Raw genomic sequence first — 17,050 nt, 5'->3', positions numbered from 1 at the left:
ATGTTGTATTGTAATTACTATTTGTGCTCTATTCCTTTCTAATAAGGGAAACACATAAACACTTTCCTCATTCGAATTAAACATATTCCAGGTTCTAGGAAAGTTTACAGCCAGCAGAAAACCATCCACAGGGGTCATATGAGCAGAGTTCTGGTGTCACTAACAATCATCACTGTGGCCTCATCATCAGAGACTTCAGTCATAAGTGGAAGCCTGAGATATAAACTAAGTCATGCCATAGCATGCTATGTGACATAAGCAGACAAAGTTGGCAGGGGATCTAAAAATGAAAGAACCTTTGTTGCCTGGAGGACTCAGGGAAAGGGGGGTCATGAGAATGCTTTTCAGTTTATTTATTCGTTGTTTCTAGAATTAGAAAACTTTGACTTTGTACATAGGCTTAAATAGCTGGGGTGGGGGTAGAAGGGCAAGAATGAGACTCGCGGATGTTCATGAGGCAGGTTATTGGCAGGAGGAGAGAAAAAAAGGCATAAGTGTCCTCTCAGGAAAGGAGATAGGCATTCCTGTGTCTCTGGCTGTGCTGGTTTGCCATCTATTGCTGTGATAAAAACACCGACCAAAACCAGCTTGGAGCAGAAAGTGTTTATTACATCTAACAGGTTAGAGTCCTTCATCAGGGGAAATCAGGGCAGCAGCTGGGACAGCAGCCTGGAAACAGGAAGTGACGTAGAAACCACAACTGCTTACTGGCTGTTCTCTTGCCTTGCTTGGACCCAGGACCATTCAGGAATGGCTCAAAGGTCATCCTGAAGGAGGCCTTAATTGAGGGAATTCCCATCTCCTCAGATGACTCAAGTTTGTGTCCAGTTGACAGAAGCTAAGTAGCACTGAGAAATGGTGTTTGCTATAGCAAGGCTGTGACGTTGCAAAGAGGAGAAAACAGGGTAGGAGGTCAGGGAGGATTTCTGTAAGCACCATTTGTGAACACTTTCCTTGAGTACATGGGTGTGATAGACACTGGGGTCCAGGGAGTGGGGACTTGAGTAGAGAAAAGAATCACCATAAGAAATGTCACCACCCTTGTCAATCTCACTGTCCCCTCATCGGCTGGCAATCAAAACTATGACCGTTCCTCTGTCCTCCAGTCTGTCTGTTCTCACAAACTGCCTTAACTCCAGAACATCTCTGATGCCCCCTTTAAATCTCTCCTACAAATGACTACAGGCAGATTACAGCATGGCCTTTCATTGTTGCCCTGTACAGCCTTTGATTTTTTTTTTTCCTAATTTATCTGCTCCTTTATATATTCTCACTTTCACAAGTTTAAATGTTTAAACATTTCCCCTTCCAGTAGCCAAAAAGAACACAGAATGGCAGCTAACACAGTCATAAATTTATCCATAGCCACGAGAGATAATCTTCAGTGCAATATAGTCATAGAGTATGGCTCCCAGGCTTGGGAAATATGCAGTGACGTTTCATAAATAAGAGAATTTTAAAACACTCCCGGCAGTAAATAAGGATAAAATACAACCTGTACCCAGCAGCACACGGCCAGCAACAGAGCCCTTTATCCCAGAACACTGAACTAAAATAACAGCAGGAGTTAGCAAGTCTGCGTTAGTGTCGCATCGCACCGGGTGGGCTGCTGAGAATTCACTGTGGGGAGGTTTTCACCCTCTTACATCTCCTGACACCTCTTGATTTGCTGAAGATCTTTGATAGTCACCAAGGAAACACAGGGGTACTGATGCCGCAAATAAGAGGGTTTTCAGCCAATTTGAAGGTGTCAGAGAGGACCTTAGAAAAGGAAAGTAGGGTGCAGAGGGCTGTTCTCACAGCCTGGGAGCATGGGCATTCCACAGTGCTGGGTATGAGTTCTTGATTTACAGCTGATGCCCAAAGAAATCTGAAGCCTTCTGTGGGTCCTTGATAGCTTTTGTTTCAGGTCTTCAGATCAGGTGACACTTAAGCAATGACTTACAGAAATATAAATAAATACACACACATATACATATGTACATATACATGTATACACACACAAATACATGTATACACACATATACATGATATATATACACATACAGTGGTTCTTTATCTTCATTTGAAATTCTATTAAAGAGAATAAGGATTTTCTCTGTCTGTCTCCATCCGTGTGTGTGTGTGTGTGTGTGTGTGTGTGTGTGTGTGTGTGTGTGTAAAATAATAAAGGGAAATGGAATGCTATCAGATTTATCAGTCCTGTCATGCAGTAAGGCGTGTTTCTGAGTGTGTCATATAGTCGGCTTTGTACATGTTGTGGTCCGAGGTTCTGCCCTGGACACTCTCCGGATGGAGCTGAAGGCTTTGTTGGCATAGGCTTAGTTGCACTGGGCAGCTGGGGAGCTTGGTAGGTCAGTTTGCTTTGCAGGGAAGACACTCTAGGGAGAGAGACGTGCTAGAGTCAAGCCTTGAGGACAGTTCCCCAGGCTCCGGCTATGGGAAGGCTCGATGCCATTGTAAGGGTGTTAGACGTTAGCGGGTTGATATCTGGAAGCCTTGGAAGATGGTAGGGCAAGAACAGGCATGATTTGTGTTTCAACTCGGTTTTATAAGGACATGAAGTGAAAGGCAGTGAAGGCTCCTGGGAAACAACGGAAAAAATGATGTGACCTCATACTTGTTCCATGTGGTGCTCACCGCATGATAGATACTCCTGGCTTTTGTTTGCTGGGAGGAGGTTGGTTGTTTTTGTTGTTTTCTGGTTTTTGTTGTTGTTGTTGTTGTTGTTGTTGTTGTTGTTTCTCTTGTACCAAAGGCTTTGATTCTGCTTAAGAATGAACTATTGGCTGAAGGAAAGGCTCTTTGTATTGAATCCATCACAATTACCAAATTCCATGTCTCCATCCCACTAAAATTCAGCATCAGAGAACCATGAAAGCCAATTCATGAAGTTACAGATTACAAACCCTGCATTTCCTCCTCTGGGTCCCTGGGAATTTAATCTCAATAGCATGGAGTACTCTCAAAAGAACAGTCGTAAATTATTTAAATTATATTCTCCAACTTTTACCCTTGGTTTAGGGCAAACCAATTTTGATTAGTTCATAAATTACAGCAGTGTTCTTTTTCGGAAGAAGAGAATGTACTGACGACACTTTTGCAGTATTGTGACCGTGGGGTTAGAGTAATGAACAGCAGAGTCAAGGAGGATTAAGTGGCCGGTGGTCTGCTTCCTGCCCTGTTGCAGACAGCTATATAAACATCCACAGAATTTAACTGATAGCCTTTTTAGTCCCCATCTCCAGGGGCTGTTGTGAGAACTGAATGAACAAGGTTTGTGAGAGCAATTTGAAAGATACAAAGCACTAAAAGTAACTAATTTTCATTACTGAACATCCTGAAGGCACCGTAGTAGGACAAACGAAAGGTTGATGGCCTTTGGTTGGTATTCCAGGGGACGAGGGAAACTCTCAGCCGCCACTGCACCACCCTCGGAGATGCTCTTCGGAAGGAAAATGACTTTGCCCTCATAATTGATGGGAAGACCCTTAAATACGCCTTAACCTTCGGAGTCCGGCAGTATTTCCTGGATTTAGCTCTGTCCTGCAAAGCTGTCATTTGCTGCAGGTAAGTTCTCCCCAACATTGTCAGGTTTCAACAGAAGTGAATTTATCTTAATATTATTTCCTAGTTACTTTTATTTTAACTATGTATATGTGTGAGGTTGAGTATGTGCACATGTGTGCAGGTACCCAAGGAGTCCATAGATGCTGGATTCCCCTGAAGCTGGAATTTCAGGCAGCTGGGTACTGGGAACAGAGAGCTTGCGTCTCCAGAGGATAGAGCAATGCCTCTTGACTGATGGAACTCTCTCTCCAGCCTTTTCTTAAATCCTTAATTTTTAAGCTTTCCACACAGCTTTAAAAAAAAAAAAAAAAGTAAATTACGAATGTTGGGTCATTTCATTCATTCATTCATTCAAGTCCCAGAGTTCACAAGCTGAGATAGATTTGTTGGCAGAGTTTTGAAAGTGAGTTCCAACTATCATTATTGAATACTGTTCATAATTTGAAAGCGCCCAGCTCTTGCTGCTTACCTGTATTTAAAGTCAGTCCATGGCACATGTCAATAATCCCAGCTACTTCAGAGGCTAATGCCAAAAGATACCAAGCTTAGGGTCTGCTTGGGCAATTTAGGGAGACTCTAGACCAAAAAAATAAATAAATACACTTTCAAAAGGGCTACAAATGTAGTGAATCCCGTCCTCATTGCACTCTCTTCCCCTCCTCGGGAGACAAACACGCGTGCATGATTTCTTGATGATTTCTCAGTTCATGCTCCTTCCGTTCTCCTCAACATCCTTCTATTTGTTCTGTTTTTGAAAAAGCTCCATTTCCTAATAAAAGAAAGTTATTCCCTTTAAACCATTTTTGTTTGTCTCAGCTTATCCACTTAAAATCTATTTCCTGGATCTCAATTGAAATTTGCTTCCTGGAGTGTGTTTAAACAACACACCCTGTGAGGATCACGTATATGCATCATTGTCACCTACAAGTTTTTACTGTTCTCAGAGAATTAAGACTTTACCTTTTATCTTCATGTATCTCATTATATATATATAATTATAGAATCTAGTCTTCTCTGAGGTCTCTGTTAATAATATGACCGAAGATTTTGAGCAGTCGGTTATGCAGATGCTTAGTGTTCATGACTATCATGTTCCTTTTTTATCACAATGATGGAAATTATTTTCTACTCTTGGATTTGCTTTGGCATCCTCCTGCTTTTTACAGTCTGGGGCTACAGTAACGTTTCTTGGTTTCTTGCTAATGTCTTGACCGGGGCTTACTAACGCGCAGCCGTCACGCTCTTCCATCAGGGTAATTTTGTGCTACATTTAGCCATCTCGTCTCTTTTACTAATGGGTTCATAGGGATCAGCAGGAGATTGCTCAAAAGCCCATGAGTGTTATGGCTGTTGGCTCCTACTCAGAAACAGACTGCAGACCAAAAAAAACAGTGACGTTTAGATAAAGTAGCCGGTTGGCTCTAATTAGCATCTGTGTTGTGCCTACTGTGTGCTGGGCATAGGTATTGCACTTACCAAGACAAGCATGACTCGCCACCTGCTCTCCTTGCTGTCTCAGTCTGCTCTACTCTAAAGCAGAATCACAGTTGCCTTGAAAGATGGAGGGAGGCCGGTTTTCCTGATGCAGCCATTGCAACAGAGCTTAACACAGTGCCTCCCTCACTTCTTCCTAAAGCTCAACCACAGGATTAAGCACTAGCAGAGGAACAGTAGAAAGCAGAGTCAAGGCAGAAGATGTATGTTCAGTGCTTGGGAAGTTCTTTCTGGAGATCCTTGTCCTGGAGGATTACAAGTCACACGGACCTCAGAGCTCTTCCAGGCTAGGGACCCGGGGAGGGGTTCGCCCTGTCGTGAACACAGAGCTCAGTGCTAACACTGAACTTATAAAGCTGTGTATGGCTACTTCCTCCCTCCTGGGCTGCCTCAGCTGTATGGATGTTTGAGGACCTTGGAGGTCCCTGGCCAGATAGTTCTACTCAGGGTTTTTTGTTGTTGTTTTAATAAAATGTCTTCCTTGAGCTCTTTTTAATTCTAATTACCTTCATACTCTTTTCCCTAAAGGAAAGCTTCTGGCCTGTCTTTGAGGCGGCCCTAAACCCATAATTACGTCAGTGCCACAGCTGGATTAATGTTGTGCACCTTCTTGGCCTAGTGCCTCTTCGAATTTGAGTCACTGGCACAGATCACGTTTTTCTCGTTCCTGTACTGAGCTCTGAATGTCATGATGGTATCGCTATCCCACACTGGGGATGGAGAATGAGCATGTGGATGGTCCTTGGAGGATGGACCAGGGGGATTCCTCATTTCTCACACGATAATGATCTCAGGAAGCTCTCTATTTTATCCCATTAGAAGAGTGATGCTCAGATAAATATTGATTATTATTTCAAAATACTGGGCAGCACCGTTTCCCAAGTTCCCTCACGATCATGCTAAGTCTTTGAGGTTTTCCCTCAGATTGAGACACCTTTCCAATCCACTGTATGTCAGTCCGCACCCATGAAGAGAACTCAGTATCAGACTCTCCACTACAGCCCACGGAAGCAGCAGGTGATGGAATCGATAGTGAGTCTCATCTGCTTCACCCTCAGGATTCCATCAGCTCTCTTCCCGACACTGGCACCCAGGGCCAAAAGAGGTTTCAGTGTTTGCCTAATTGCCATGGTTACAAAGATGCACTTTTGCTCCCCAGAGCCTCTTGCTGAATTGAAAGAAGCCGCTGTTCTCTGTCAGTAGTCATTACATCTCCCACTCAGCACTGTCTTCTGAGGGGACCATTCAGAGACAGAACTAATCCCCTCCAACCTAAAATTATTCAGGGCATTTGAGTCCTGGTTTTGGTTTACAAAGTATAGGCTACATGTTATATGTCAAGAAGTTTTACATATACGTATACATATATATATATATATATATATATATATATATATATATATATATGGATCGAAAGTCAAAACAATAGAACATACTCCTGTTTCTTATCAGCCTACCAAGCCTGTGTTCACAGAAGCTGTGCAGCTTTCCTGTTTACTGTTTGACACTTTATCTCCGTCTCTCAGGTCACCTGATAAGCAGCAGCATGCAGCCGTGTCTAAGAGTATCTTGCGTTTGACATATCAACATAAACATCTCTTCTGTTACTTACCCACTTACATTCACTCGCCCAAGCCCACTGCTTCTTACTTGGGATGGCCACAGATGTATTGGTTATTTGTTGTTGGCTTAATTGGCTGGTCTAGGAGACAGGGTTTCATGTATTCCAGGCTAGCTGGGAAGTCACTGTGTACCCAAGGCTAGCCTTGAATTTCTAGTCCTCTTTCCTCCTCCTCCTCCCAAGTACTAGAGTTAGAGATATGTTCCTGCACACCCTCTTGAATGCTTTTAAAGAACAAGAGAAAGTTCTGATTTGCCTCCCCCAGAGGAAACACACATGCTCAGGGCACACGTGGGGTTGCACTTTTGCTCCCTGGAGCCATTGTCAGGGTTTTCACAGATGACCTGCAGCTCCCAAAGGAAAACAAGCTTTGCTCTTAGACTTATGGAGATTTGTGCAGCTAAAATCAAGAGCTCTCCTGAGGTCTTAGATCAATAATTTCTGATCAATAATTCCGTTGCCGATGCTTTTTGCGCTAGGTCTTCCTGTTTGTATATTAGCATAATGCTGCTTTGACTGGGGGTTCAGGAAATTTCTGTTCTAACTGCCTCTCTGGCACCTTAAACACTGAATTGAACTGTTCTCCCTACAAAATGGTGAGACCAGAAGGTAGCAGTATAGACTCCTCTAGAGTGTCGATGCCTCTAAGCAGGTGGGAGACAGCTACTGAGGTATGAAAGGGAAGGGAGCACCTCCTAGGGTGCTCATCCCAGCCTGGGAGCACCTGCTCAGATCCGCCTGTCACCCTTGCAGGATTTTGTATGAACTCTGCTTCTGTTGGCTGCTCTGAGCTAAGCATCACCTCTCTGCTGCTTAGATCCTGGTCTGGGGATGGACATGCAGCTTTTCTTCCTCTGACCCATCCCTCCAGAAGAGCAGGAAGGCCACAGTGAAGTCTCCCTGTGTTAAATAGTGTATGGTTTCTGAAGTCCTCGTCAGTTCATATAACCCAGCTTTGCAAAGAATCTTACGTTTGGGTTTTTTTTTTTTTTTAATTTTTTTTCCTGTAGTTGTCAGTTTAGTTTAAACATATTTTGAAACTTACGTTCTGTGACAGTTGGTTGAAAATTGGCTTAGAGCCTCCAGCTTTTAGACTGTCTAGTAATCACCATCCTGCTACATAATTTATGTACTCATGTCTCCTGAAAAGCAGAGGTTAAACTGAAGCAAGCATTTTTCTTCAGTTGCAACATCTTAATCAAAGCTTTAACCCCCTTTTAGGCCATTTTCTCCGTAGTAGATTTCTTAAAAAGAAAGAAAAAAACTTGATTTCAGTGAGTGTTGTCACTTAGAGTGACGTTCCCACGCAAAACCTTTCGCCTTACTCTGCTTGATGGTGTCTTCCAAGAAGAGGCGTAAAGGGACACTGTATATTTTCTGTTGCAGCGTGAGTGTGTTAAGGAAAAGGAGGTCAGGGCAGACCTACTTCCTGAGTCTTTGGGGGATTGTCTTTAGCTCAAGGACTCCTCGGAATAAACGTTCTACTTAAGAAATAGCGACAAGGCCCAAGCGAAGCCAGTAAATACTCAACAGACATTCCTTCAAAGAAAAAGAAGTCATGCACACCACTGGGCGCCAAACAGATGTTTGGCTTCAGAAGACTCACAAACTGTTAATGAATGTCGACCCTATATTTACTTCCAAGAAAATCTGAATAAATATTGGAAATGTGCAGAGACTGTTTCTTTCATAGATGCCTGAGTAAAGGACAGGCCGAGTCCTTTTTTATAGCTTTATAAAAAATAAATAAAATAGCTATATATTTTATAGCTCTATAAAATGCCCACGGTTTGCTTTAACATAATCCTCAGCTCAGGCCTTGCTCCTCTCATTTTCTATCCCACTTCTACTAAGAGATGTTGAAAGAATCCTGTTTCTCATTGTATGGGGTAGGCTCTTCTGATGAGCTGCAGCAGAAAAGTGACATGCCTAAGAGCAGAGAAGACACCTAAGAGCTACCGAGTGCGACTTGCTGCAACTCAATGTGGTCCAGTTTCAGGTATGACTCTAGAAAATCCACCTGAGCACCAGAGACGCACATTACGCACTACAGTCATGCTTTTTATGCTAGGTGGTATCGAAAGCCTATGTGAGCGCTCATCACATTCTTACAAAATATACATGTCTCACTCTGCCATGGCCAGTTCCCAAGGAGCCCTTCCTGCTGCCTTCAGATACTGAGAGCTGCTACCTTGATTTCCATCACCGTCTTCTTAAATTATGTCTTCTCTTCCTCAATTTACCCTTTCCGTTTTATATTTTTCTGACTTGCAGTGCAGGTATCTATCTCAGACAAGTCTATTCAGATTCTTAAGAGGGCTTTGCTTTTCATCAATTTTAAATGCTGAACTCCGCAGCTTTCCAGAAACCCACTGTAGCCGTCAGCCGAATAGCGATCGCCTACTAGACTACCTATAGTTTTCTCAGTTCTGAGTCACTAAGGATATGATATATGCACTGTAGGACGTGTCTATGATCTCTCAACCGACGAGCCTCAGTGTGGAAAAACAGAGAGGCAGAGTTCAGTGTGAACCCGTGATGGATTTTGGTGATTGCCTTTGTTTTAACAAACGGGTTACTTAAAGAAAGTTAAAGGAAGGCTGAATTCTGAGCTCAGTGCTGAGCTCCAAGTGTGAAAAATAGATCAAAAAAAGTAACCAAGACTTTCTGGCAGCTACAAGGTGTGGAGCAGAGAGGGGGGGCGGGGGGGGAAAGGCATCTCACAGGAAAGATGGTTTTGAAAAACAGATGTATTAAAAGGGTTTAGGGCAGTAAGGAAGGGTATAAGACAATGTGTAGATTGAGGAACAAGAAAAGAGTTGGTACCAGCTCTGATATTCTGCAAGAGGAAGGATGTGTTTTAGGGAGTAATCAAGGGAAGACTTTCTGTGTACTTGAGACTGAACAAGGGAGTCATACATGCAAGACAAACACTCTACCACTGAGCTGCAATGCTGACCGTTCTATGCTAAACTTTTCTTGCTCTAAACATTATAATAAAACTTCCTACTAGGAGCAGTTTTCTTTTGTACGATGTGTTTGCCAGTTTGCAGTTTGCTATGTCACTGTGTTACTGTGTGCACACCTCAGCACTCAGATACCCACTGCCAACATGAACAGTCCCCGTTGAAAATACCATCTGACCCACTTAAATGAAAGGCACGGTGGTTTATCTGTGTGAATGTGTACACTCTGCAAGAGCAAGTGTGGATCTAAAGCATGCCTCAGAAAGGAAGTCTTTCTTGAAGTTACTTTTCCATTTTTTTCTTTTCCCCCTGAGAAGACCTATCTGTGTGTTAGTTCTTTAGCCTTGGCCCCTACATTGTAAAGTCTCTTTGGTGCCTTTGACTGCACAGAATATAGCAGATGTTGGTTTTGGAGGCTAGGAAGGTCCTCACTCATCGGTCATTTGAATAGCACAGTTTTCTTACCCAGAGGTGGTTGAATGTTTCATTATGCTCCATATGGTAAATATCCTCAGGATTTTCTACATAAGCGGCTGTTTTCGTTCCAGTAATAAATCCGCCATGAGCTTCCAGCACCGCTCCAATACGCATGTAATTTTGGTATGCGGAACATACATTTTGCTACATATTAATATCTTCTCGGCTTGAAGCATTATAAATGAACCTAACAAACTTTAATTAAAAAAGAAACCAGTAAGATCAAGTTAGGTTTTTCTCTCTTTTTGCAACTTCGGTTTTTTTTTAGTCAACCAAATATGGGTCAATGGAGAGTAGACTGATGTTCACAGGAGAGACTTGAGGAAGGTAGTCAGAAAGGAACGTGCAGCACATTCTGGCTGACTTCTGAAGAGCATCTCAGGGATGAACCTCAAGCTTAATAAGTAACGAAGCTTGATTACTGCATATATAAAACACTTCATGGTAATTAATAGAGTTGCCCTATTTAGCCTTAAACCATCTTGATACAGCCTAGAATCACCTAAGAAGGGGAGTTTCAATGGAAGGATTGCCCAGATCCGGCTGTCCTCTGAGCATTGTCTGAGGGGAATTTCCGTAATTATTCAGATACAGAAGAGCCCAGCCCACTGTGGGTGTTACCATTCCCAGGCAGGCATCGTGGATGTATAAGAAAGCTAAGTTTGAATGGTAAATGAGTCAGACAGCAACTCAGCAAGCAGCACCCTTCATGGGTTCTGCGTCAGGCTCTAACTTGAGTTGCTGCCCTTTATTTCTTTATTTCAGTGACAGGAGCAGAAATAAAACATTTCCTCCCCTGTGTTGCTCTTGGTCAGGGTGTTTTAGCATAGCAACAGAACCGAAACTGCAGCAAGAATATCCTTCCCTGTTCCTCTTGTTTTCTATCTTTTATGGGCGGCCAAAAGGAATACAGTAATTCATCATACTAAATTGTGCTTTAGGATGATAGCCCCTGCCCCCCAAATCCCACCTACGCATTTTAAAATATACCAGTAAAATAATATTCTTGCCTTTAACATTATAAGTCTTTTGGCTATCTATGAAAAGTCTCGCATAATTATTTATGCCTATGTAGATACATGGACATATCATCATTACCCATGGTGTATTCAGAGAGACAATTGTTTTCATTCAATGAGTGCAAAACAAAGCCTGAAAAAGATAGACCACCTGAGGCTGGAAAGGTAGCTCAGCGGTTAAATGCACTGGATGCTCTTGCGGAGAACCTAAGTTTGATTCCCAGCACCCACGTGGTAGCTCCCAACAGTCTGTAGCACCAAATCCAGAGGATCTGATACACTGTTCTAACCCTTGCTGGCACCAGATAACACATGCAGGCATAGCAATCAAACACATAAAAACAAACTTAAAAAAAAAAATAGACCACCTATATGTTTCTTAGCTTGAATGACAAAGCATTCCAGTGTTCTCTGATCTACTGTTCACGGGGCACTGCAAGTTACTACGTAACAAATGGGAACAATAATGAGTAACATGTGGTGAAACTGCAGCCAGGAGCTATCTGAGAAGCACAGGCACTCAGCTCACTCCTAGGTTACATCACAAGGGACCACCCTCTTGTTTGTGGTGCACAGGAAGAAAAGCAGACCTCCATAGCACATGCTACATTTGTAATCTTTTTTCAATAGAGTGTCTCGCTGCTTCCAGAAATGAAAAGAGCAACCATGGAAGACAGTAGCAAAACATTTCAGTCTTGTTGAAACCCCACAAGTGGGATAAACTATACACAGATATGAACATCTATACATATCTAGGATGAAGAAAATAGTGCTGTTATAATGCTTCCAGATTATCACTGCTGATCACTGTTGATACTTAGAAAGCTGAAGACTTATAACCTCCCAGCCATAGATATGTAGTTTGTGAAGCACTAGGGAGAATTAACTAGCTTCATAGTGTGGTTGGTCTGGCCCAGTGATTCCAGTCTGCGGGTCACCACCCCTGTCGCGCCCCCCCTCGACCAGCAAGGAAAGACGCGAGCAACTAGATCCTTCTCAACACCTTTATTGAAGCGCTTCATTCATCATTTACCCAGGGACCTTGAACACCCGGAGCGAGCTGCTTATATGCTCAGCCCTGGTTGGGGGGGGGGGGGATGCACATGGAGGTGCGCGATTGGTCAGAATTGCAGTTTTTCATTAGCATATCCCACTCGGGAGGGGTTGGTGCCAAACTGAGTTGGCCCAAGGGTGATCACATGTACAGTGCATTTGTTTACCAGTAGATCATACCGGAAGCCAGCGCCATCTTGACCAGCCGAGTCGGGGCGGCGGCCTACACACCCCTTTGGGGGTCAACCAACCCTTTTACAGGGTTGCACATTATAATTCATAATAGTAGCAAAATAACAGTTATGAAGTAGCAATAAAAATATGTTTTATGGATGGGGGTCACCACAACATAAGCAAACTGTATTAAAGGATCGCAGCATTAGGAAGGTTGAGAACCACTGTTCTAGGCTATTATAGATATTGTACAACTCCAAAAACATGTGAAGAAGTCAAGAAAGCAAACTCTGATTGAAGAGCTGGAAACTTGTCAGGAGAAAACCCATGCTCTGGCAAATTTGGGTGTAGAAAGAAATTCACCTTGTGTTCTTTCCGTCATCCGAAATAAATTCTTCTGTACTTGTCAAGGTGGCCGTCTTCCATCATTTGGAATTACTAAGTACAGACAAGACTATCCAGAGGCCATACATCCTACCCATCAGTCTTAGCTTCTTTTCCTGATGCTTTGGCAAAATATTCTAACAGAAACAACTTACGGGAGAAAGGGTTTTCTTCATTCACAGTTTCAGGTTGCCATGCATCCTGTCAAGGAACTCACACCAGCAGAAGCCTTGGAGTCACATTGCATTCGTTTTGATATACACCCCCCGTTCCCCAACCCCATGTAGCAAGAAACAACTTTTTAAGTAGACTTGAAAACAGCACCCATTTGATAGTCCCCCTCCAACATGCATGGGTTCAGCATGATTCAGAACTTGGGGATCTAAAGTTGAAACATGTGCTGATAGATACGAGCTGCTTTGGAGATTAGCCTCAAGTTTAAACCTATTTCATTCATATGTCATAAAATTATCTTACGTTTCAAGTGTAAGGTTTTCCATCAACCTGACACACATAAGCCAAAATAATTTGTCATGTGAGACCAGGTGTCGAATTTTCAACATCATATCGGCACTCAGAAAGCTGCAGATTGGGGGCTTATGGATTTGGGGTTTGAGGCAGAAGAATATTCAAAGGCTTGGTGAGTAAAGCATTTGCTATGTATGCATGAGATTCGAGTTCAAATTCCCAGCACCCACATAAAGCTGGGAGCAGTAGTGTGTGTACTCTTAACACTCTTGAAGTGAAATGGAAGGCAGAGGCAGGGAAATCCTGGGGGTGTAATGTGACTCGGAGTAGCTCCTTCCCCCTCAGTTAAGCCTCTCTGTAAACACCCTCAAGGGCACTCCCAGAGGTGTGCTTCCTAGGCAATTGTAAAGTCCATCATGTTGACCATGAAGATTACCCATCATGCAGTATTAAAACTTACAGTGTAAGGCAGAGAGAGCAGCCGCTGGTGATAATCACTGTGAAGACGTGGGTACGGGTTGGTGGCCTTCTTTTCTGGAGCTCCCTTAAGTCACTAATTGAAGCTCACTATGTGGATGCCATTCATAAAAAGACGCTCCACAAGGCCCTAGCTCCACAGCGTGATTTAATAAAGTGTGCAGCCCGGGAGCCGTTAAAGATACCTTGATAAATGTTTTCAAATGCTTCCCTTCATTCATGCCTGTTCCCATTTGCGTTCTATGGCATTTCTGGTTGAGCACTCTTTTCTGACATTCACTAAATGTCAACCATAGTCCGTGTTTAAAACCTTGGCCTAGGGCCAGTGGGCTGACCAATTTATATTAGCCTGTTAAGAGAAATTAAATAAAACGCGAACGTGGAATGAAAATTGCTTTGAAGAGAAATGGCGGCAGACGGTGAAATGAACCATTAGTTGCCTGATACTCATTCTCTTGTGGAGGTCAGCACTGTGTCATTTTGTACTGTACCATTGCCAAATGCCAGAAGGAAGTCCAAAGAAAATTAAGAATAATTTTTTGATATGGCAGCTGCTTACCAGTTTCTCTTCTGGCTCGGCCGCTAAGAACACAGAGGAGCACTCCGTCCGTGTCTCGGGTCCAGGGAGCTTCAGCTCCCTAGCTAACTCCCTGCCTCCTAGAGGCACATGCTGGTATAGAATGCCCATGGTTGGGAACTTTTTCCTATCACCATAATCAAGTGTATATGTGAAGACATATCAGTTCCTTAAACGGCCTTTATTTTTTAAAAAAAGAATAGCAAATACTCCATGAGATATTTCAGCAAGTATTTATTCCACAGCTGTAATATGCTGACCTTAAGAAAGAATTCATCTCTGACGGAGGCACACTGCACACGCTGTAATCTTACGTTGAGAAAAATCGAAGTCAGGGGATCTGGAGTACTATGCCAGAGCCTGGCTACATAGCTAATTCAAGGCCAGCATGGCTAACACTGCCTCAAAGGTCTCAAAAAGATGATGCTGTGGTAATGATAATGACAGCGATGATGGTGACACTGACAACCACGGTGATACAGCTCTGACACATTTCTGTGCACTAGCATTTTATACACTCGGTTGCTTCTTATGATCTGTGTTTATGTCAGGACTTTGCTATGTAGCCCATGCTGGCCTAGAACTTATGACCCTGCTTCCTGTATCAGCCACTAAGTACTAGGATTACTAGTTTGCACCACCACACCCAGCTCTAATGACTGTCTTAATATACTACGTCTGGACTGATTCACTGTTTAGTCTTCCTGTCTATTTCCAGCGCAGTATGAACAATAGATTAAGTTAATTGTGTCGCTGAGGCACCTCTGTCGGAGACCATTTCTGTCATTTGCCTGGCATTTAGTTCTCAAATGACTTTTTAAGATGCATGAAAAATGCTTCAAGTTTAATACCAAATGTGATGTTAGTGCAAACGCTGATGCCTTCTGTTCCTGGTCCACGGTTGCAGCAAAAGCTGTCTGATTTCTGCATGCATGTTAGTCTTCAAGCCTCTGGAAGAAAGCAAAGCATGTGGACTATGCTCTAGCTTTAGGTATTTACTTTTTTATTTGTTGAGATTCACAATGGTGTCTGAGAACGGGTTGGAAGTCTACCCAATTCCCCACTATTAATTTCACTGGCTTTAAGATATTTTAATCATATAGGATATTACATATATGACCAGCTCTCAGAAGCTCAAAACATTTTCTTTTCAAGACATTGAATAAAACCTAGTTAGTATTTGGACTTTTTTCTGGTCTTTGTTTGTTTGTATATATAGGAAAGTGTGTGCATGTGAGAGGCAGGTACCCACAGGGGCCAGAAGAGGGTGTGGGGTCTCCTGGAGCTGGAATTGTAGACAGTTGTAAGCCACCTGATATAGGTGCTGAGAACGGAACCCTGGTCTGCAAGGACAATACAGCTTTTAACCACTGACCATTGCACTTATGACCATTGCATAAGCTTCTTATGCCTTCTCTTTGCAATGAATTTCTGATGTCACTTACTGGTACTTAAACATGTCTCTTGGTTGTCACCTACATATTTGCTTCTAGGACATATATTATCTTCTTGTTTTGAATTTCCCTTAAAGTGACAGACAGGTTGGCAGACAACCATTTATCCAGTTGTTTTGCTTCATTTATTGATCAAAAAGTGATAGCCTTTCAATTTCCTTTTCCAGGAAGCAGGAGTAGTTGTTCATTTTTGTTTGGTTGGGTTTTTGTTTTTTTTAAGGGTTTCTCCTCTTCAGAAGTCTGAGGTTGTTGAGATGGTTAAGAAACAAGTCAAAGTCATCACGCTTGCCATCGGAGATGGAGCAAATGATGTCAGCATGATACAGACGGCCCACGTGGGTGTTGGGATAAGTGGCAATGAAGGCTTGCAGGCAGCCAACTCTTCAGATTACTCCATCGCTCAGGTAAAGCCCCCTGCACTGATACAGAGCCCCACCCCTTTGCGGCAGCCAGAGTGAGGGGGAAAATACTCATGTCTTCCCATTCCTCTTCTAGTTCAAATATTTGAAGAATCTGTTGATGGTTCACGGTGCCTGGAATTACAATAGAGTCTCCAAGTGTATCCTGTACTGCTTCTACAAGAACATCGTGCTGTACATCATCGAGGTAGCAGCGTGGTGAACTTAGTCCCACCCCTGACAGTCATAATTCCAACTGGTCTCTTTATGGGATCATTCTCGTTGTTTCTATGAAAGTTTTAGGATTTATTTTATTTTATTTTTATATGACTGGATGTTTTGCCTGTGTGTACGTCTGTCTGTGCACCGTGTGCTTGCAGGGCCCACAGAGGCCAAGGTGCATCTCCTAGAACAGGAGTTCCAGATGGTTCTTAGTCATCATGTGGGTACAGGGAATGAAGCCCTGAGGGATTATCTCCTCTTATGCTGTATGGAAGCATTCACCTGTCAATAAAAAGCTTGTGGCCAGTGAGGCTGAGGTGGGTTTAGAAGGTGAAAGAGAGAAAAAGAGAAAGAGGGGAGGGATTATGGGATAGAGTCAAGTACAGGAAAGATTCACGGGGAACTCTGAGGAAGAGGGTCAGTCAGTCGCATGACTCTGAGGACAGCTAGCAAGTCATGTGTCACTCAGTAGAATAGATTAAAGGGTAATTGAGTTATGAGCTACTTGGGGAACAGACCCAGGATTATGGCCTAAGCATTTATTCATATAAAATTTAGCCTCAGAGTTGATATTTCAGGGAACTTGTGCATGGATAGAAAGCCCACAAGCTACAAAACCCAGATCCTCTAGAAGAACAGTTGATGTTCTCCGCTGCTGAACCATTTCTTCTTTTTTTATAATTTCTAAATGTGTCA

At 42.9% G+C, this 17,050-nt stretch overlaps 1 protein-coding gene across 1 annotated transcript in view; it reads left to right on the top strand.

Moving 5' to 3' along the window:
* Atp8a1 (ATPase phospholipid transporting 8A1) overlaps positions 1-17,050 on the top strand; it is a 226,131-nt gene that overhangs the window by 158,788 nt on the left and 50,293 nt on the right. Inside the window, 3 exon segments of the mRNA XM_034508945.2 lie at positions 3,398-3,570; positions 15,955-16,138; positions 16,230-16,340. Coding sequence (XP_034364836.1) covers positions 3,398-3,570; positions 15,955-16,138; positions 16,230-16,340 — 468 coding nt within the window.

Source organism: Arvicanthis niloticus, chromosome 7, assembly GCF_011762505.2.
Source record: "Arvicanthis niloticus isolate mArvNil1 chromosome 7, mArvNil1.pat.X, whole genome shotgun sequence".
Taxonomy (NCBI): Eukaryota; Metazoa; Chordata; class Mammalia; order Rodentia; family Muridae; genus Arvicanthis; species Arvicanthis niloticus.
Note: the sequence above shows the minus strand (reverse complement) of the source record. Positions and strands in the feature narration are given on the sequence as shown.